This window comes from Ustilago hordei (genome assembly GCF_900519145.1).
Source record: "Ustilago hordei strain Uho2 genome assembly, contig: UHO2_contig_01, whole genome shotgun sequence".
Lineage (NCBI taxonomy): Eukaryota > Fungi > Basidiomycota > Ustilaginomycetes > Ustilaginales > Ustilaginaceae > Ustilago > Ustilago hordei.
The window spans coordinates 1,342,171-1,364,583 of NW_024545270.1; the positions used below are offsets into that span (position 1 = coordinate 1,342,171).

At 48.2% G+C, this 22,413-nt stretch overlaps 6 protein-coding genes across 6 annotated transcripts; 4 read left to right on the forward strand and 2 right to left on the reverse strand.

Annotated features, from left to right (window-relative positions):
* Positions 1–3,099: 3,099 nt before the first annotated feature.
* Positions 3,100–3,519, forward strand: UHO2_00403 (uncharacterized protein; the record flags this gene model as incomplete). Its single annotated transcript, XM_041557023.1, has 1 exon — positions 3,100–3,519. One exon carries the CDS (start codon positions 3,100–3,102, stop codon positions 3,517–3,519), a length of 420 nt encoding a protein of 139 aa, XP_041412957.1.
* A 312-nt stretch (positions 3,520–3,831) lies between these two features.
* Positions 3,832–5,073, forward strand: UHO2_00404 (uncharacterized protein; the record flags this gene model as incomplete). The annotated part of the gene is made up of 5 exons (XM_041557024.1): positions 3,832–3,958; positions 3,987–4,062; positions 4,149–4,276; positions 4,436–4,564; positions 4,814–5,073. The coding sequence occupies 5 exons, from the start codon at positions 3,832–3,834 to the stop codon at positions 5,071–5,073; spliced, it is 720 nt and encodes a 239-aa protein (XP_041412958.1).
* Positions 5,074–7,224: 2,151 nt separating this feature from the next.
* Positions 7,225–8,812, forward strand: UHO2_00405 (uncharacterized protein; the record flags this gene model as incomplete). Its single annotated transcript, XM_041557025.1, has 2 exons — positions 7,225–7,246; positions 7,323–8,812. 2 exons carry the CDS (start codon positions 7,225–7,227, stop codon positions 8,810–8,812), a joined length of 1,512 nt encoding a protein of 503 aa, XP_041412959.1.
* A 707-nt stretch (positions 8,813–9,519) lies between these two features.
* On the forward strand, positions 9,520–12,487 carry UHO2_00406 (uncharacterized protein; the record flags this gene model as incomplete). The annotated part of the gene is made up of 5 exons (XM_041557026.1): positions 9,520–9,639; positions 9,971–10,201; positions 10,366–10,554; positions 10,636–10,748; positions 10,837–12,487. 5 exons carry the CDS (start codon positions 9,520–9,522, stop codon positions 12,485–12,487), a joined length of 2,304 nt encoding a protein of 767 aa, XP_041412960.1.
* Positions 12,488–12,758: 271 nt separating this feature from the next.
* UHO2_00407 (putative glycerol-3-phosphate dehydrogenase (NAD)) lies at positions 12,759–13,844 on the reverse strand (the record flags this gene model as incomplete). Its single annotated transcript, XM_041557027.1, has 1 exon — positions 12,759–13,844. One exon carries the CDS (start codon positions 13,842–13,844, stop codon positions 12,759–12,761), a length of 1,086 nt encoding a protein of 361 aa, XP_041412961.1.
* A 6,995-nt stretch (positions 13,845–20,839) lies between these two features.
* On the reverse strand, positions 20,840–22,087 carry UHO2_00408 (putative RPT3 - 26S proteasome regulatory subunit; the record flags this gene model as incomplete). Its single annotated transcript, XM_041557028.1, has 1 exon — positions 20,840–22,087. The coding sequence occupies one exon, from the start codon at positions 22,085–22,087 to the stop codon at positions 20,840–20,842; it is 1,248 nt and encodes a 415-aa protein (XP_041412962.1).
* Between the last annotated feature and the right edge of the window lie 326 nt (positions 22,088–22,413).

The following is a 22,413-nucleotide window of genomic DNA, read 5'->3' on the forward strand; positions in this document are numbered from 1 at the left end:
CAATAGAGTGAGTAGTCTATCGAGCTTATTGTTGAGGTCTGGGTCCATCATGGTGATTGTGAGGAGCTGCTTGAACGATCCACTCTAATGTCAGGGGTCTCACGCCTGAAACCCAGGTCGGTCTGTCGGGATACTCGGTGACTATCAAACTGTGCAACAGCTATTGTCTCGGTATCGGTGACTATCAAGTTGTGCAGTGACAACAGGTGGTGTTCGTTGTATATACTATCGTAGGTTTCGGCTGACCTCTGTGGACACTCCATTCAGGGGTAGCTCGGCACGATCAATATCAATGTTATGATGACACCAAGGTCTAATGTGAGTGTTGATGATGATGAGGTTGATGGTGTTGGTGATGAGATTGGTGATGTCAATGATAATGAGGTTGATGGTGTTGGTGATAAGGTTGGTGGCATCAACACGAGTGTCCAGTGTGTTGACTTGATGCTTGAAGTGATCCCCGGACCGCAGTGGACTACTGCCTTCAGTTCTATCTTGATCCAGACCGCTAACCTGCTATGGGTGCCTTCGGACATCAGGTAGTGGTGATACAACACACACACTACGATGAGGAGCAACCTTTGATGGATTGCTGCTATGCTGACTGAAACTAATATATACTTATGCTGAAGTGATAACTAGTTATGGTGAGTAGAGTGGATGAGGATCCACTCGACCTATGATGATGAGAAAGCCTGGTTATATACCTCTACTCAGCATCACCAGCGATGCTGCTCCTGCTCTCTCTCCAGAGAGTACCCTCTTCATCGAGTACTGCTCAGGGGCCTCTCCTGCTTGGCACCCCTGTGCCTCTTGAGTGGTGTCGACTCCTTCGACACTGCTCCTCCTCCTCATGACCTGGTGTCGACTCCTTTGACACTGCTCCTCCTCCTCATGACCTGGTGTCGACTCCTTCAACACTGCTCCTCCTCCTTTGATCAGTGACAGTTCCTTTGGCTCTTGTCTCTTGAGCCCCTGAGTGGTAACCATCTGCATGCTCCTTGAGCTTGGTCCTCTTCGTGGCTGTGCCTGCCCCTTGAGCTTGGTCCTCCTTGTGGCTGTGCTTGGCCCTCCTTTGCATGTGAGTCCATAGGAGTCCATGGTCTCCATGGAGACTGCACTACGACCCTGCTCTCTACTGATCTCAACTAGATCTTCGATACCTGTGCTCCTTCCATATGAACCCATGACCCTCCTGCTTCTTGAGCATCCAGGCCCATGACATGTGGCTCCAGTCCTCCTTTGCATGTGAGTCCGTAGGAGTCCATGGTCTCCATGGAGACTGCACTACGACCATGCTCTCTCCTGGTATCGACTAGATCTTCGATACCTGTGCTCCTTCCATATGAACCAGTGACCATCCTGCTTCTTGAGCATCCAGGCCCATGACAGTTACCACTCAAGGGGTACATGTGTACAGCCACATAGGACCAAGCATGGGGGCAACCACATGATCAAGGGGCTTGGTGATAGGGCCTGACATCTGGTTAAAGGATTCACAAGATAAGGTCAAGAAGATGGTTGCTGGTGAAGAGAGAAGGAGCTGTGTCAAGAAGACTGGGGATTGTCTATGAGGAGGAGGAGCTGTGTCACAGGGGTCATCACACATCACCAGGCAAAGAAGAGCATGGAGGCAAAGGGGCAGTATTGCACAAACCAATACACTGTGCAAGCAGTAGAGGCACAGCATCAAAGGGATTGACACCAGCAGGAGAGAGAGTGTCAAGAGGAGGCGAAGGCCTCTCAGGAGGAGTAGGAGAGGTGTCACAGGCAACACCAAGCGAATGCATAAATACTCTCATTCTACCATAGCATATGAGTGGAACCTCATCCACTCTACTCTATACTTTACATACTCTTTACTTGACTCATAGTTACATATCATTGCAATAGCAGAGCTTTGCAATGACACCTCAAACATGTGTGTTGTATCACCATTAGGCATCAACTGTAGGTGGTGTTCCTCAACACCTGTGGTCCAGTCCCTTACTGTAGGTGGTGTTTGCTTGACATCTGCAGTCCAGTCAGTTATTGTAGGTGGTGTCCAACACCTGTGGTCCAGTAACTTCCATCCTCTGTAGGTGATAAGCATATCACAGTCCAGATGACATTAGAGAGCATTAGCAACAGTACTATGAACACCCATACTGTAAAGGAGAGTATACTACTCTCCCTCCAAAGAATAAATGGATGTGCCATGCAACCTCTGAATGAAGTGTTCAAGGCAGTCAGCTGAGACCTACCAGTATGAAGCCATCTGGTTACATTTAGTCGAAATGTCCTGAGTAGATCTTACTCGATTGTCCTCACTGATACCAATCGGAAACACCCAATCTGGTTTCTGGCGCGCGACCGCTTACAGATCGACACCGAAGGCGGTTCATAGCAACCTGCAGTCCGGCTCGCAATCATAGAACCGAAGGCAGTCGTCCACTGTGGTCCAGGGATCACCTCAAGCGCTCAGTCAACACACTGGACACCCATGTTGGCAACATCAACAATCTCAATCACACCAGACCTTGGTGTTAGTACCAGTTCATATCAGTTATTGATCATGCTGAGCTACCTCTGGATGGAGTATCCACAGTGGTCAGTTGAAACCTGCAATAGCAAACTTGTTACTACATCTTTGGGCAAGAAAAGCCATAGAGGCTTCTCTATGACATACCTTGATAGAAATTGTAATACACAACACATTACCACTTATCTCAACAGGAATCGTAATAGACGCATTCCTATCACAGATATCAGGTTTTAGGCGCGAGACCTCTGACAGGCTACTCCAGTGCAGCCCGCGCAATCAAAGGACACTGGGTTTGGTTGAAAGATCTTGACTGCATTGTCATAGCCAAGGATGTCTGCTTCTCAGAGCTTGACAATCTGATCACAGGTACACATTCCCCACACATACCAGTCTTATCTGGTGAAAACGATTTACTGTACTCATACAGTTGGCTACCCCCAGATGACAAGCCAGCAGACTCTAATGACAATGAAGATGTTGATCAATTGTTACTGCACTTCTCCAGACAGCTGGAAGCAACTCCACCTGGTAATGACAATGAAGAATTAACACCTTTTCCAGAATGGGACTGAATCATGTCTGAGATACAGGAAGCCAGTGAGATTGTCATCGACATGGATGCTATCCACACCAACCTCCACCACCAGCTTGACGAAGCAATGGCCAAAGGGGGCACCAGCACAAACCCAGGTGATTCTGACAATACCTCACAACTAGAGTCTCTCCAATTCGGCTCACATGATGACTACACATTGTCAAGACCCAAATCACTGGATAGCAGGGTGCCAGATCCCCTGACCCTGTGCAATTACACAGCCCTTGCTACAAGATGCACTGTAGGCCCAATGACCAAGGTCCTAGGAAACTACTTTGACTGGATGGCTTTTGCAGCCACTGTAATAGATGGAGTTGCCCTAACAGCCAGCAGACAACAACTCCAAAGTGCAGATGGTGTCCTGCTCGAACTGCTGCTGTTGTCCGAAGTGAAAAGCTGAGACAGCTGGTCAAAATGGAAGGCAGCCATGAGCACTGAGATGGATAGCATGCGAAAGATGAATGTCTTCAAACTAGTAGATATCCCCACAGATGGCAAACTAATTGGAGTGAGATGGGTATACAAGTTGAAACTGGATGCTCAACATTGCACCACCAGGTACAAAGCAAGACTTGTGGTGCAAGGCTATGCACAAAGACCTGGCTTGGACTATGACCAAACCTTCAGCCCAGTCATTCACCTCCAAATGGTATGAATACTCCTTGCTCTCACCCATCGATATGGGCTGCACATTGTCCAACTAGACATGAGCATGGCTTTCCTAAACAGGAAAATTGACAAAGTTGTCCACATGCAAATCCCCCCCACATTTGAAGCACCTGAGAATGATGGAAAGTGCTACCATCTCAAGAAGGCACTATATGGCCTCAAGCAGGCAGGTAGACTCTGGCATGCTGCCCTTGACAGGCAACTACAAGTGTTTGGATTCAAATGGTGCCAAGCAGAGCCATGAGTCTACACACAAGGAACCAAAGACACTATGGTAATGCTTGTGGTCTATGTTTATGATCTGCTTGTCATTGGAGCAACATTGTCATGTGTCAGTTCCATCAGACAACAATTATCCAGCATCTTCAGCATCATGGATCAAGGAAACATCCTGCACATCATTGGCATGAATGTCAAATACAATTGTGAGTCACAAATGCTTTTGATTGATGAAACTGGGTACATCGAAGGGTTACTTGAAAAGTTTGGTATGTGCAAGGCATGGCCAGCACAATCACCAGCCATGGAAGCAATCAACATGATGGGTCTGCAACAAGGTGATACAGCCAATGCAGAAGAGATCAGGTGCTATGCCTCACTGGTTGGATCACTACTCTGGATCATGCAAGGAACTTGACCTGACATAGCCTTTGCAGTCAGACAATGCACCCATTTTGTTGCCAATCCATCAAGTGAACACCTAGTCACTGCAAAATGGATTATCAGGTATCTAATAGGAGTGATTGATGTCAGCCTAGTGGCAAGCCAGGCCAGTGGTAAGAAGATGTTGTCAGGTTGGACAGACTCAGATTGGGTGGGATCATGAGAATTTCAGTGTTCAACAACAGGGTATGTCTTTGCTATTGACAGCTTCATATGTAGTTGGTCTTCCTGATTGCAGCCGACTGTAGTGAACAGTTTGGTTGAAGCTGAATGCATTGCACTGGCAGCCACAGCGAGGGAAATGCTATGGACATCCATGTTCTTGTGAGAACTGGGCCAGCCATTACCAAGAACATCCTCAGTCCATGTCACTGCCAAAACTTTGGAAGGGCACTCACACAACCAGGAATTGGAATTAGACTCAACTATACCTATCTTGTACAGTGACTCATCTGGAGCAAGAGTCATTGCCAATGATCCACAGCACTTCAAGAGGACAAAGCACATTGATATCATGCACTTCTTCTTGTGGGACAAGGTTGCTGATGGTCAACTCACAATCACCCCCATCCAAAGCAGTGAGAACCTTGCAGATATCCTAACAAACTCCAATTTTTGTTGAGTTTTCACTTGTGTTGAATATTCATTACTTACATAAGCTCTGCCATTTTGAAAAATATTCCAGTTTAAACACATGGCTCTGTTTGGCAGTGCTGGAAACCAATGGTTTGCAGCTGCTCATCAAGTGCTGCATGCCACAAGTGCCATGCTTGTGTCATAGGGCTGGATGCACAGAAGCAGGAAGAATGGATGTCATATGAAGAGGAGTGCAGGAATCTGTCAGGGGTCTTGCACCTGAAACCTGATATCTGTAGTAGAACCACTTCTATTACAGATCCTGTTGAGATATGTGGTAAGATACCATGTATTATTATTTTGGTCAAGATCTGTTTTAGAAGGCCTCTATGACTTTTCTCACTTGAATATGTGGTAGATTGATTGCTATTGCAGGTTTCAACTGACTGCTGTGGACACTCCATCCAGAGGTAGCTTGGCATGATCAATAATGATGGATGTATTGCTATGATACCAAGGTCTGGTGTGATCAATGTTGTTGGTGCCAACATGATTGTCCAGTGTGTTGACTGAGTGCTTGCAGTGATCCCCAGACCACAGTGGATGACTGCCTTCAGTTCTAATGATTGAGAGAGCCAGACCGCAGTATGAACAGCCTTTGGAATGTCAATTGCTGTCAATGAGGGTGATACAACACATGTGCTATGTAGATGCAATGTGTCATGGGCCTGGATGCTCAAGAAGCAGGAGGGTCACTGGTTCATATGGAAGGAGCACAGGTATCGAAGATCTAGTCGATACCAGTAGAGAGCATGGTCGTAGTGCAGTCTCCATGGAGACCATGGACTCCTATGGACTCACATGCAAAGGAGGGCCAAGCACAGCCACGAGGAGGACCAAGCTCAAGGAGCAGGCACAGCCACGAAGAGGACCAAGCTCAAGGAGCATGCAGATGGTTACCACTCAGGGGCTCGAGAGACAAGAGCCAAAGGAACTGTCACTGATCAAAGGAGAAGGAGCAGTGTCGAAGGAGTCGACACCAGGTCATGAGGAGGAGGAGCAGTGTCAAAGGAGTCGACACCATTCAGGAGGCACAGGGGTGCCAAACAAGCAGCAGGATAGCAAGGAGGAGGAGCAGTGTCGAAGGAGTCGACACAGCTCAAGAGGCACAGGGGTGCCAAGCAGGAGAGGCCCCTGAACAGTACTCGATGAAGAAGGTACTCTCTGGAGAGAGAGCAGGAGCAGCATCGCTGGCGATGCTGTGAAGAGGTATATAACCATGCTTTCTCATCATCATAGGTCGAGTGGATCCTCATCCACTCTACTCACCATACAACTAGTCAATACTTTAGAAACATAAGTACTCATTAGTTACAGTCAGCAGGGCAGCAATCTATCAAGGTTGCTCCTCATTGTAGTGTGTGTGTTGTATCACCACTACCTGACGTCCGTAGGCGCCTCATAGCAGGTTAGCAGTCTGGATATAGATAGAACCGAAGGCAGTAGTCCACTGCAGTCCGGGGATCACTTCAAGCGTCAAAGTCAACACACTGGACACTCGTGTTGATGCCACCAACCTTATCACCAACACCATCAACCTCATTATCATCAACACTCACCAACCTTATCACCAACACCATCAACCTCATTATCATCAACACTCACACCAGACCTTGGTGTCATCATAATCTATGCATTGATATTGATTGTGCCGAGCTACCCCTGAATGGAGTGTCCACAGAGGTCAGCCAAAACCTACGATAGTATATACAATGAATGCCACCTGCTGTCACTGTGCAACTTGATAGTTGCCGAACAACTAGCTCGTTGAGACAGATACCGAGACAATAGCTGTTGCACAGTTTGATAGTCACCGAGTACCTCGACAGACCGACCTGGGTTTCAGGCGCAGGACCCCTGACACCACCCAGCACCATACAGACAATGCCTTCGCTGAACAAGCCATCCAAATCATACAAAAGATCGCACATAGTCTGCTATATGACTCAGGAATGAATGAGCATTGGTGGCCTCATGCTATTGCACAGGCAGTGTTCATTCATAACAGACTGGCAGGTACCACTTGTGGAAATGTGACTCCATTTGAACTACTCTACAACAAATAACCCAAACTATGCCACATCTGACATTTCAGATGCATGGCCTATGTTGTACTTAGAGGGAGCACCCACTCAACATGGCTCCAAGATCACCTGGTCGTAAGCAAGCATCTCCATCTGTGCACCCTTCGAGGGAAATACTTGGGTTTCTCTGATGCACCTTGTGCAATCAAAGTTCATAAGGTTTGGCTGCCTGAGCTTGACCATGTCATCGTTACCAAGGACATCCGTTCCTTGGAATTGGAACCATTGGACACTACCACTCCCTTCCCCCACACACCTGTCATCATCAGTGATCATGATCTCCTTCGCTCCTACACCTGGCTCACTCCATATGATACATTGGACAAGACAGACTCGAACGATGTTGTACCATCTTCACTCCAGCCATACTCTCATCAACAACACTTGGTGACTCATCCAGACCCTTTGGAGTCCTCGAGTTTAGATCATGAGTGGGATCACATGATGAATGCCATCGAAGAGGCAGAGGAAATAGTTATCGACCTTGATGCTATTGCTGCAGATCTGGGGGCAGAACTAAATGTGACAATGTCCGAAGGGGGGAACCCTATGCAGGACCTCATGAGTACTCTGAGGAATGTGCCATTGCTCGAGACCCCTCACAGTGACACAACAGCAGACATGTATGATGACATCTCCATACTCAAGCCCATTTGCACAGAGTCACCAGGTCCACTTAGCTACACAGCCTTCACCACAGCTTGCTCTGACACCCAGGCCCCCACCATAAGTGACCACCACCTGGACCACATGGCATTTGTGGTCACTGTGATGAACAGCACCACCCTCGTTGTGAGCAGGCAGCAAATGTGCAGTGCCAACAGCATCCTGCTAGAACCCCTCTTGCTCAACGAAGCTAAGGCCCATGATGACTGGCACAAATGGCAGGAAGCCATGGTCAGCAAAATGGACAGCATGCACAAGATGAATGTCTTTGAGCTAGCTGATGTTCCAAGAAATGGTAAACTCATTGGTGTTCGCTGGGTCTACAAACTCAAGCTCAATGTGCAACAACATGTGACAAGGTACAAAGCATGCCTTGTTGCACAAGGATATGCTCAATGCCAGGGTCTGGATTACAATCAAACATTTAGCCTGGTCATCTGTCTGCAGACAGTCAGGATACTGTTTGCTATCACATGTCGATACAGATCGCATGCAACACAACTTGATGTAAGCACTGCATTTCTAAATGGAAAGATTGACAAAGATGTGCACATCCAGATACCCCCAACATTTGAGGGAAAAGAGACTGAGGGTAAATGCTATAAGTTAAAGGAAGCTCTTTACAGTCTCAAGCAAGCCAGACAACTGTGGCATGCAGCACTGGACAAACAACTACAGGCATTTGGCTTCAGATGGTGCCAAGCAGAACCATGCATGTATACATGTGGCTCAAAGGATGCAATGATACTCCTTGCAGTATACATTGATGACCTGCTTGTCATCAGAGCAACTGTCTCACAAGTTCAGTCTGTACAACAGCAGCTCTCAAGCATGTTCAGCATCACTGATCAAGGAAATGTGTCTCACATTATTGGGCTGAATGTAAACTACAACCAAGAAGCCTGCATGCTCTCAATTGATCAGAGCAGGTACATTGAGGGCATCATAGCGAAGTTCAGGATGGACCAGGCTTGAATGGCTTTGACACCAGTGACCAAGAGCATCAACTCTCTCAAACCACAAGAAGGAAGCATAGCAAGTGCTGAAGAGATACAACACTACACCTCACTTGTAGGATCACTACTATGGATTGCTCAGGGCACAAGACCAGACATCATGTTCACAGTTGGCAGATGTGCATGGTTCATAGCAAACCCATCTGGAGAACACCTTGTGGCTGCCAAACATGTATTAAGGTACTTGAAAGGGACAATGGAGGTCAGCCTCTCAACAAGGATATTGGGTAATGAACCATTGCTCTCAGGATGGGCAGACAGTGATTGGGCTGGATCATATGACTGCAGGAGGTCAACAACTGGTTGCATCTTCACCATTGATGGATTCACATGTAGCTGGGCTTCGTGACTCCAACAGATGGTGGCAAACAGTTCAGTAGAGGCCAAATATGTAGCATTAGTGACAGCAGCCAGGGAATTACTATGGGCCTCAATGTTCTTGCAGGAACTGGATCAACCAGTGTCAAAGACAACAGGGATACACATCAGTGCTGGAACATTGAGCATCTACTCCTATGATGGGGAACTCACCTTTGACCAAGATGTACTGGTCCTACATAGCAACTAATCAGGAACTTGGGCTATAGCAAATGACCCTCAACACTTCAAGAGGACGAAGCATATTGACATCACTCATTTCTTCCTGTGTGATGAGATTGTGAGCCAATGACTCACAATTGCTCCAGTTCAGAGTTGCAAAAACTTAGCCAACATTCTGATGAAGCCACTTGTGACACCAACACTCTTACACATCCAACAACTACTTGGATTGACCATTCTAGTGGGGTACATTGGATCGAGAGGGGGTGCTAAAGATAATGATCCAGTGAGATGCTAAAGGATGACATGGAGCTGATCTGGTCAGGGATCAGGCAGAGCCAATCTGGTTAGATGACTGATCTGATCAGAGATTTGGCCAAGTCAATCTCAGCAGAGATTGGGTGCAATGCAGTCCTGCTTGTTGTCATGGTAGATCATTGAGTAGTAGTACTCCCACCTTTGGCATGTGCTGCTCACTTGTATATATACCTCACAGAGAGCACTAGGCTCTCACCACATTTGTTCAGTCAATTTAGTATATGTTTCTGCCTTAAAAGAGTAGTGACATCATACTTAGACTATCCCCGATCACCAGTATTGGGACCCAAACGACGTCAACTTTCAACAATATATACTTAGAAAACATTCACCACAGCAATCCGAAACGCCGCAACTGCTTCTCACTGCTCGAACGCGCTCCAAGGACCTTTTCTTCAAAACCGATGTGCAGGCAGATTTCAATTTGGCATACGCACGCACGCAACCAACGCAACACTTTCTGAAGGCTGCCTGCACGCGCCAACTTGGCGTAGCGATGCACACCTTCCGAGCCTAACTTGTCCAAGAAGGAAATCCACACTAGAACCCCGCTTTGCCACGCTGTTGCTCTCCGACACGCTTGCTTTGAAGCACACTTGGTAGCCGAACGTTCTCCTCGACCCTTCATCGCTCTTGCTCTTCTTCAACCTTTAGGTCCCTTCTCTCCTCCATCATTTCTCTGAAGCCGCTCTCCAAGCTCAACAGCCAGTAAAAGCTGATCTCGGCCTCACTCTGAAGCGCTTACATCGTATCGGCTCCAAACTAGCTGCGATATTCTCGCCTCGATCGCATCCTTCCCGAATCGCTCTTACGATTGACAAATCCAAGATCGTATCCGACCTCGTTAGTCATCACGAAGTCTGGCCAGACTCAGCCTGCTCATATTAAATACACGCATTCTCATCTTTCGGGCGACCGTTTCAGCTCATCCTTTCAGGCCCTTTACAATCCAACAGCACACCTGGTCGACATCAAGCTCAGCATAGTGGATTCACAGCAGCTTGGGATTCGTATCGAAGACTGCGGAAACCTGTGATGTAAGTGCTGCAGACTCACTAACTACAAGTGACTTAACCAACGCCTCCATGCTGACCCTGACATCTCTTACTCAAATGAAATTTCCAGGTCTGGCAAAGGAGGGCAGCCGCTGCCCAAAGCAGGCGCCAGCCTGTCCGAGCGCATTGCGGCGCTGCAGAGGAAGACGTCAAATCCAGCAAGGTCCAACAACCTCTCCTCTCCGGCAACAGCATCTTCAGTCACCTCAGGTCGTCTCAGCCCAGGAGAGAGTCCATCACGCTCACCTTCCGGCAGCTCCAACGCCAACGCAGTGCGCGAGCGCATCGCCAAATTCCAGTCCAGCGATGAGAAGCCCGTCATGCCCAGAAGCTCTTTCGGATCACCAGCACCGAACCCAGAGATTCGCAATGCCCGGCGACAATTCCCAGGCGCCAGTGCTGGAAGAGGAACAGGTGCATGGGGAGAGGGTGTGTTGCGACCTCAGATGACCGGTGGTGTTTGGTTGGGAGCCGGTGCCGGCGGCGGCTGGGGTGATCCTTCTTCAGCGTCACTTCGTCCACAGATGACTGGAGGTGCTTTTTTGGGCAATGGTGCACCAAGGTCGTCAAGCTTTGGCGTTCCACGTCTGCAACGAGGAGCTTCTGATAACATTGTCCACGGTGGAGGCAGAGATGCTTTTGCCGAACTTGACGACGATCTGGTCTTGACAGGGCGCAATAGACCGGAGCCGCCAGCTTCGGAGGCGACCGATGACTTTGAAGCCAAAGGACAGCTTGCAAGCGGTGCCGTCTCCAATGCTCACGAAGATGGATTACCAAAACTACCAGACACACCGACGGCTGAGATTGATCTAGACAAGATTCACGCATCTTCGGGTCTTCCGGAGGCCCCAACTGTTGCTCCCATTCCAGAGTTCCCAGAGGCTCCTGCTTCCGAGCCAAAGCCATCAAACAAGATCAAAAATGCTTTTGAAAGCGCAAATGCAACCCCCGACACTTCCATCGAGATTGGCATCCATGGGCGATCGGCTGATGATGTGGAACGCATTCGACAACGGGCACAGGACTTGGAACTATCAGAGGATCAAAAGGATGCTGCAGATCGAGAGCCCTGGATCGCTTCGCCTCCCGCAGATCTGGCCGGAAAGGTGCCCTCGCCCATCGATACGAACGAGCTGCTCGCTGCACAGAGCCAGTCGACCAAGGATGAAGGACAAAAGCCATGGGTGCAAGGCTACGGAAAGCCCACGTTGGACCGTGACCTCGAAACAGCCGTACTTCAGAGGGGCACGCCGAGCAAGCTTCCTCTGGCCGAGTACTCGGCATCTGGGCCATTGCCACAGCGTGCTCAGGTAGAGAGAACAGACTCGGGCCGTGTGGACCCTCTAGACCCAGCAGCCCATCAGATCCGTGGGCCAGGCCTACTGGTGCCCCGTGATGAGGTTGCTGAAGCCAAAGAGCTTGGTCCAGATGCTGTGAAGGCTCCTCTAGCCTCCACCGCGAGTGTAGCCAGGCCCGCCGATGTCACACGATCCAATTCGAACGGACACTCGTCGCCACAGAACATAAATCCGTCTGCATCTGCAGCCGAGCAGGCAAAACAAGCTGTCTCCATGGGACGCACAAAGAGTCAGTCACAACGTCTACGACGTCCACCACCTGGAACGGTGCTGTCGGCCGCGGATCTGGATGCAAGTGACGACGAGTATGAACCAGGATGGGCCAGCGTCACCAGTGTCATGTCATCTTCCCGCTCTTAGATTATTGTCATAATCGTTGCAACATTGAACACTTCTTTCACGCACACTCGTTGTAAGATTGAGCAGTCTGTCAGACGTGATCAGCGAGAAGGTTGGCACTTGAAACCAGCAATGATGAGATTGTCATACGAAGCAACCAAAAGTACAACGATATGGCCCAATTTACAGAATGACGTCTGAGTATGTGTTTGTGTATGCATATCTTTCGCTTCAACCCAGCGACAGGCCGGTCATGTCCAGAAAACCCCTTTTCCAACGAACGAACGACACCTCAAAGACGGCTCGTAAGGTCCTGAGCATCGATACCCTCATAAGCGATCGAGTAGACAGCCTTGAAAAGCGGGTAGTCGTCGACCTTGCCTCTTGCCGCCAGCAACTCGTGCACCTCGCGCGCTGTCTCGGTACCCTGAAGCTTCTGACCATTAAGCAATTCCTTCTCGAGCTGATCGAATGGCTTGCCCGTCTTGACGAACGCCTCGGCGCACTTGCGATTCCTTCCACCCAAACAAGTGGTGATCAAATCCGCAACACCAGCTGAAGTCTCCGTGAACGTCTCTGGCTTGATCCCTTCAAAGAACTCCTCACTGAACCTCTTCATCTCCATCAACCCGATCCTCATCACTGCAGCTTTCGCATTATCACCCCAACCCAGACCATCCGTAAACCCAGCTGCAATAGCAACGATATTCTTCAACGCACCACAAAGACTGACACCTGCCACATCCTCAATGATTCCCACTTTGAACGTAGGCGTATCGAAAAGCTTGAAGAACAAATCAGCGTTCTCCCTACCCTTGGCATCAGCACGGTGTCCAATCGTCGTTTCCGAGAACTTATCCTGCGCTACCTCGTTCGCAATGTTCGCACCGGACAACGCAGAGCATGACACACCCAACGCCTCCTGAATCACATCTGAAAAGATCGAAATCTTCCCATCCTTCACCTCTACACCTTTGATCATCGAGATCGCATGCGCATCTGGCGAAATTTTACCTTGCAACTGCTTGCACACTCGCCGAATAAACTGGTGTGGCAGGACAAACACCAGCATCGTAGCGCCTTTTACCGCATCAATGGGGGAAGGGTTGGCAATGACATTCTCGGGCAACTTGCATCCGGGCAAGTATTTCGGGTTCTCATGAGTCTCGTTAATAACCTTGGAGAGAAGTTTGCCGTTGTAATCTTCTTCAAAGACGTACATCTGAACTTCGGATTCGAAGATGTCAGAGTGTCGTTGAGTGTTTTGACCTGCAATACGGGCGATAGCGGAACCCCAGTTGCCCGAACCGACAATAGCGACTTTGTGCTTCTTTTGCGAGCCTGAAGCTGCGGCGGAGGAGGAGGAGGAGGAAGTCATGACGGAGGCTGATCGGATGTTGTAGCGAGCAGATAAGGAGAGCAGTTGGAAGTAAGAAGAGCCGGAAGAAGAGATAGAGCGTGACCCTTCCAGTCGAACCTGACGAGGGGTGATGGTTCGAAGTGTCGACAGAATGGTGATAGTCCCGACAAGAATGTTATCGAATCTTCGAGGGGAGGGGAGGGCACCTATTCGAGGGGAAATGAAATGCGCACGCTTGATGACGTTGAATAAGGTTCACCCGCAGAATATGTGTGTGATGCCGCTTGTTTCTGCTTCGTAGTTGCTCTACCCAGGCAAGTCGAGACGGATGAGATGGTGGTGATCAGGAGAAGGAAATGATGCCAAGGCAAGCAAGCTGGTTAGCTGATTATTGATCGGTTGGTTTGAGGGAGCATCAGGTTCTCCAAGGGTTTCAGAACGGGAAATCAGTCAGCTGAGCACCAACCATCAAAATCGTTTCAGGTACGAAAGCGGATGCACCGAAGAACTGCCGCCGAAAAGAGAAATTGTGACTTTAGGGGGGCCGAAAAGAAGAAGAAAAAGGTCTAAAGTGGGGGAAGTCCAAATTTCCACCCCTTCAGAGTGGTAGACTGCCGCGTTGACCGCAAAAGGGCCAGAGGGTCAGGTGGAGGCTCGGGAGCGCCAAAAAGTCTTATCGTGCGAATGGATACATGCACATTTTTCAGTGGTGAGGAGGGATGGGCACGTGACCAACGTGCAGCACTCCATTTTGTCGCAACACTTTGAGCCATCTCGTCTCTCTTCCTTCTTCTCCATCACCTTCTCTTTTTTGTGCTTGCCTCTGGGCTGTGCTTTGTCAAATTTTACCCTCCCCCCTGCCCATTCTACAATACTTTTCACATCTCCCACACATCTGTTTTTAATACAGCTTTTCTTGTATTTTGTTCTTGTGCACATTAAGGGTTTCAGTTTTTTTGCCCTCAAAAACTAGAGTAATCCTATACTCAAAAAAGCTCAGGAAATTGATGCCCCCAAATGTAAGCTGTGTTTTTAGAGGGTTAATTTTTGAAGCTAACCAAGAGTTAGGGTAGTGTTGGCTGGAACATGAAGTGTAGCTCCATCATCTTTGATGCTCTTGTCACACAATTAAAGTATATACAGTCATTATTGACACTGTGGGTTCATGCAAAACAAGCTGTGCAGGAAAAGTGGAGGCATTCACATGAGTAGATCATGTGCAACATCACATGAGTGAAAACTCAGGTCCAATTTTGAAAACACTGCTGCATGAGTATTGCTGAAGCAGTGTTTTCAAAAACTAGAGCATTTGTCAAATTGGCACAGATTACATAGGCAATGAATATTGAACACAATTGAAAACTCAAAAAGAACTTGAGTTTTCAAAAATAAAAATAAAATTGAAACCCCCTAGTGTGTGTCAGAGGTTGTGCATGTCATGGGTGTAAGCAGTCACACACCTGAAACCAGATTGGGTGCTTCCGGTTGATTGTGGTGAGATCAATTGAATATGATCTATTTGGTATGTTTCAATTGAGAGTAACCAGATGGTTGAGTTCTGGTAGGTTTTGGCTGACTGCCTTGAACACTCTGTTCAGAGGCTATGCAGCACATCTGTAACATGTTGGTTTGGGAATGGTATAAGATACAACTCTCCTATTACAGCATGAGTGTTTGTAGTGCTTGATGCTCTTGTTGTCATCTGGACCACAATAAGACTATCACCTACAGATGACAGAGGTACTGGACCACAGGTGTTTAGACACCACCTTCAATAACTGGCTGGACCACAGATGTTGAGCAACACCACCTACAGTGATGAACTGGACCTCAGGTGTTGAGGAACACCACCTACAGTTATGAACTGGACTGCAGGTGTTGGGGAACACCACCTACAGTTGGCATCCAACAGTGATACAACACACAAGTACAAGATGTCATTGCAAAAGCTATGCTATTGCAATGATACAAGTCAAGTAAAGAGTAAGTAAGATAAAGAGTAGAGTGGATGAGGATCCACTCATATGCTTATGGCGAAGTTATTGTGGATTTCGACTGACCACTGGGGACACTCCACTCAGAGGAAGCTTGGCACAATCACTAGTTGATAAATACTTTGAGGTGACACCAGGGTCTAATGTGAATATGCTTGCACCAACATGAGTGTCCAGTGTGTTGGCTGAATGACTGATGATCCCTGGACTGCAGTGGACAACTGCCTTTGGTTCTAATGATCGAGAGAGCTGGACCACAGTATGAACTGCCTTTGGTGCCAATTGATATCTGGACCACAGAGTGAACTGCCTTTGGAAGGTGTCAAGTGGTGATACAACACATGCACTATGGTAGTAGCAATGCTCTGCAATTGCTATTGGTTACAAATCTACTAAATATACTTATTGTGAAGTTATAGCTAGTAATGTAAGGTGGAGAGTGGATGCCCCTCCACTCACTTGCTATGACAAGGGGCATGGTTATATATCCCCTCCCACAACATTGCCTGTGACACTGCTACTACTTGGGGAGGCCTCTTCATCACTGCTCCTTGCCCTTGCCCTTACTATCCTTTCCATCCACCTTGCAATGCTGTCCATTGGCACTGCTTCTCTTGCCTTGTGCAGATGGATGGCCCTCATGCTGCTTCATCATTGACAGGGGCCATTCCCACTTCATCTGGGTGGTGACTCATCCCCTCTCTTCATCTCACCTACCCTCCTGGTCTGAGTTCATCATTGGGTTGGCCCCCTGTTTCATCAGGGTGATGGACCCAATGCTTACAATGCCTTGTCCTGCTGTGAGGCTTGTGAGGATCAGCATGATCTTGCCAGCTTTGGGGAGATCTATCCTACAATCAAGATACTACCTATTTTGGTGGGATTCATGATACAATCCTGCTCATGCTGATTTGGGCAAAATCTGTCATAGAGCCCCTCTACTACAGATCTCGATGAACTCTGCTGTAACCCTTATTTTGCCTGATCCTGTGATTCTGTCATAGGGTTGGATGAGCAGAAGCAGGAAGAACAGATGTCATATGAGAGGAGCACAGGAATCATAGGATTGGGCAAAATAAGGGTTATGGCAGCATTCATTGAGATCTGTAGTAGAAGTGGTTTTATGACATATCTTGCCCAAATCTGCATAAGTGGGAGGTTACTAAGAATCCTGCTGAAATTGGTAGTATCTTAATCATAGGATAGATCCTGCTGGAGCTGGCAAGATCACACCAATCCTCACAAGTCTTACAGCAGGACAAGACATCATGGACAGTGGGTCCACCACCCTGATGAAACAGGGGGCTGATCCAACAATGAACTCAGAATATGAGGGTGGGCAAGATGAGAAAGGGAGGCAAGGCCACCCAGATGAAGTGGGGAGGGCCCCCTGTTGATGATGAAGCACCATGAAATTTGCCATCTGAATAAGGCAAGGGGAGCAATGTCAACAGACAGCAACATGAGGCAGATGGACAGGATAGGAGGGGTGAGGGGGAGGAGCAGTGTCAAAGAGGCCTCCCCAGGTAGGAGCAGTGTCACAGGCAACATTGCAGGAGTGGATATATAGCCATGATCCTAGTCATAGCAAGTGAGTGGATTGCGATCCACTTTACACCTTACATCACTAGTTATAGCTTCACAGAAAAGTATAGTCAGTATTCCATCAACAGTTGCAATTGCAGAGCATTGCATCTACATAGCACATGTGTTGTATCACCCTCATTGACAGCAATTGACATTCCAAAGGCTGTTCATACTGCGGTCTGGCTCTCTCAATCATTAGAACTGAAGGCAGTCATCCACTGTGGTCTGGGGATCACTGCAAGCACTCAGTCAACACACTGGACAATCATGTTGGCACCAACAACATTGATCACACCAGACCTTGGTATCATAGCAATACATCCATCATTATTGATCATGCCAAGCTACCTCTGGATGGAGTGTCCACAGCAGTCAGTTGAAACCTGCAATAGCAATCAATCTACCACATATTCAAGTGAGAAAAGTCATAGAGGCCTTCTAAAACAGATCTTGACCAAAATAATAATACATGGTATCTTACCACATATCTCAACAGGATCTGTAATAGAAGTGGTTCTACTACAGATATCAGGTTTCAGGTGCAAGACCCCTGACAGATTCCTGCACTCCTCTTCATATGACATCCATTCTTCCTGCTTCTGTGCATCCAGCCCTATGACACAAGCATGGCACTTGTGGCATGCAGCACTTGATGAGCAGCTGCAAACCATTGGTTTCCAGCACTGCCAAACAGAGCCATGTGTTTAAACTGGAATATTTTTCAAAATGGCAGAGCTTATGTAAGTAATGAATATTCAACACAAGTGAAAACTCAACAAAAATTGGAGTTTGTGAAGAAAAATAAAAATTGAAACCCCTAGTGACACGGCGCCAATATTTGCTGAGAGAAGCGATCCAATGTGATGATGCAAGTTGATGTAAGCCATTATGGAAGGAATCAGGGGAAACTGATCTGTATGGAAATGGAGTGAAGATAGATCAGATCAGAGATTGGGTACAACACAGTCCCACACATTGTCAAGCTGGATCATTAGGTGTAGCAACTCCCTGTCAGCGGTCGTGCGCCTGAAACCTGAGATCGGTAGTAGTATCGATACTATTACCGATTCTGTTGAGTTATGCGATAATGCTAGTGGTATTTCGATTCTTAGGGAAATATGCAATAGAGCCATCTCTATCACTTTTCTTGTTCGAATCTGTAGTTGTAGTACTGCTATTGCAGATTTCGACTAACTGCTGTCAGACACTCCATCCAGAGGTAGCTTGGCATGATCAATAACGATGTGAACTGGTACTGACACCAAGGTCTGGTGTGGGAGTGATTGTTGGTGGTGCTGACATGAGTGTCCAGTGTGTCGACTGTTGCTTGAGGTGATTCCCAGACCACAGTGGATGACTGCCTTTGGTTCTATCTAATCTGGACTGCTGGTTTGCTATGAACCACCTTTGGACATCAGTGAGTGGTGATGCAACACATGCACTACAATGAGGAGCAATCTATTGATTACTACTATGCTGACTGAAAACTAATGTACTTATGCTTCTGAAGTAATACTAGTTTATATGGTGTGTAGAGTGGATGATCCTCCACTCAACCATTTGCAATGAGAAGGTATGGTTATATACCTCTTTGCAGTGTTGCCAGCGACACTGCTCCTGCTCTCTCTCCAGAGAGTACCTTCTGCATCGAGTACTATGCAGGAGTCTCCAACGAGACTCCTCCTCATCATGCCCTGTCACTCCTATCCTTCCTGAGCTGTGTCGACTTCATCAACACTGCTCCTCCTCCTCATGTCCATCTTGCTGGTGCCCCTTACACAGCTCTCCTTCCTTGACTGGCAATGGTCCTCCTTTGCTCCCATCTTGTGTGCCCCTGAGTGGTAACCAACTGCATGTCACTGAGCTTGGTCCCTTTCTTGGCAAGGCTTGGTCCTTGGCCCAGTAGAGCTTGGTCCCCTTCATATGAGAGCTGTGGTGCATTCTGCATGTGAATTGTCATACAGACATCCTTGTCACTGATCTCTGTGGAATCTGCCACACAATCGTGCTTGCTGCAGATTCTGGCAGGATTCGTGATATCAATGATGCTTGTGCCAATTTCGCTGCGATCTGCCATAGAGCTGATTCTACTGCTGATCTTGGTGAACTCTGTTGCAGCTCCTACAATCTACCTGATCCCACAATTCCTGTGCTACCTTCATATGAACTTCGGTCTTTCCTCGTTCTGCGCACCCAGGCCCATGACACTCCCACATTCAGCATGTGCCACCCATGTGTATATATATCAAGCCAGGAGCACCAGGCTCCCACCATGTTCACTTTAGTCAATTGAGTATTTATGTTTCTGTCTTTTCGCAGCAGTGACATCGTACTTAGACTCTCCCCGATCGCCAGTATCGGGACCTAAACTCTAACAATATTTATCATCTAAGGATTGCTTGAGAGTCCCGATCAATATTATGAAGATTCTTCCTGAAGAGACAGCAAACCACCTCTTCACTATGTTGTCCCTTCGAGATGCCCTGAGAGCATCGATCTGTCCGAAAGGTGCACTTTCCGAACATGAAAAGAGACGGCAAACACTACACACAGACGACAAGATTGATCATGATGCAAGAGCTTGATTTCATCGTCATCATCCCAAAACGCTGTGAAAGGTGGGAAACGAATGTACCCAGAGTGAAAGTGAAAGTAGACTCGGTGCTTGGACAGTGAAAGCCATTGTGTACAGAATTGCTCTGACAGACCATCGCCGTGAGTAAGCATGGGATTCGCCCTCCGCCCCGTAGAGTAGGAGAGTATTGGTCTTGCACCTTTCCGTAAACCATTCGGCCTAGTACTGAAATTGCTTCAGCGACGCCGAACAGTAAATAATTAAAGTGCGCTGTGTGTTGAGCTTGCGATAGCAGAGGCTGATAGATGTGAGCTCAGATTGGGGGAGGATGGACTGAGGAAATCGAGCCAAGGGGGGAGAGAGGAGCTTCATTTGGTGGGGATCACTGGTTCGGCCTGGTTGGTGAGAGCAAGTTGGATACAATGTACGGAGAGTCTGGTCGGCATAGAGGTTTGTGGCCAGCGATATGCGCAAAACAAGGCTTGGTACTCCCCATCCATCGATGGACGATGCAGAAGAGCTGGTGATGGTTGTGGTAGAGAAGGAAAAGTGCAGAAGTTACCAACCGGCTGTCGTGAAATTTGAAGCAACGCGCTCTCGTCCTCTCCTTTTTTCCTCGATCCTCATCCAATCAAATCACAACTTCATCATGACTTCAATTGGTCTTCAAGATCGCCGGCTCATATCAACAGGTTGGAGGCAGGAGCCCGGGACACAACTGCAAGCATGAGACGCCTATTCTCACTGCAAAACTGTGATCAGAGCCAACGAGCATTTTTGAGCACAACAGAACGATATGAGGATGTGAAGAGTGCATTGCAGTACGTGACAGAGTGATACATGGGTGGAAGCTGGAACTACTGGTAGAAATCCATCTTCGAGTCGTCCGGCTTCTTGACGATCTGCTTCCACGCTTCCTCGAAGTCCTCGGGCATGATGACGTATCGGTTCTTGCGCACAGCCTGCAAACCTGCCGCCTGGCAAATACTGGCGATCTCGGCGCTGGAAAGCTTGTCGGGTCGCCCAACGTAGTCCTCGAGGTCGACCTCTGGACTCAAGTTCATCTTGCCGCAGATGGTCTGGAAAATAAGACGCTTCTCACGACGTGATGGTGTTGGGAATTCAATCTTTCGATCCAACCGACCGGGTCGAAGAAGCGCTGGGTCGAGTGTGTCTGCTCGGTTGGTTGCCATGATGACCTTGACGTTGCTGCCTTGGTCGAAACCGTCCATCTGGTTGAGCAATTCGAGCAAGATACGCTGCACTTCACGATCCGCACCGGTCTGTGCGTCGAAACGCTTTGTCGCAATGGCGTCGATCTCGTCGATGAAGATGATGGCGGGTGCATTTTCGCGCGCAAGTCGGAAAACATCTCGTACCATTCTTGGACCTTCACCAAGATACTTCTGTACAAACTCGGAACCAACAACACGGATGAAGCTGGCAGTGGTGGCGTTGGCAACGGCCTTGACCAACATGGTCTTTCCTGTACCGGGAGGTCCGTAGAGCAATACACCGCGTGGTGGGTCGATACCGATCTGGCGATATAAGTCGAACTGTGCCAATGGCAACTCTACAGCTTCTCGGATCTCCTGCTTCTGAATGTCCATACCACCGATGTCCTGGTAGGTCTCGGTCGGCTTCTCGTCCTGACCCAGCATAGCGATGGATGAGTCTGCCTCAGGTGGCAGCACATCAACCAAAGCATTCGAGTGACGGTGTAGTGCAACACTGGAGCTGGCTTTGAGCAGCTCGCGGTCGATTGTGGAAAGAATTCGGACAACGTAATTGGATCCGGTGGTGGAACCGACGATGCCGGTGTGTTGGTCGATGGGCTCGAGAAATTGACCAATGACGAGTGGCACTGACTGAATGCGCTTGACCTCCTCTTGCGCCCTTACAAGCTCGCGTTTCAGATTTCGTTGCTCGTCCTTGACGTACTCTTCCATAGTGTTGAGAAACTCAAGGTGTTGTTGTAACTTTTTGTATCGAAGATATGTGTCCTCCTCTGCTTGCATCTCCTGGTGAATTGCAGCCTTCTCTGCAGCTGCATCTTCGAGCGTTGGCTCAGTGCGCTTGAGCGAAGCGATTCCAATCTCCTCCATGATATATGTTGCTTTTAGCGCTATTCAGTGCGCTTGCCTGATCCGGTTGAAGGCTTGTCCTTACTTTCGGAACTACGTTCTCCTCGTTTCAATCGTTGAAAAGGTTCCCGCGGGCCAGTGAACGCGCTAGATGATATGCAGAGAGTGTAGTGGAGGGTTGAAAGGTATAGAAGGGGTGATGCGAGAAGTTTGTGAGAGGTGATGAGCAACGATGGCAAACAAGTAACGCTGCGTGGTCAAAGCTGGGAATTCTAGACGCGCAAGTGGAACAACACCCTCACACACAGGCGAGCAACCGTGATCGAAGCGCGCTCCACATTTTCGAA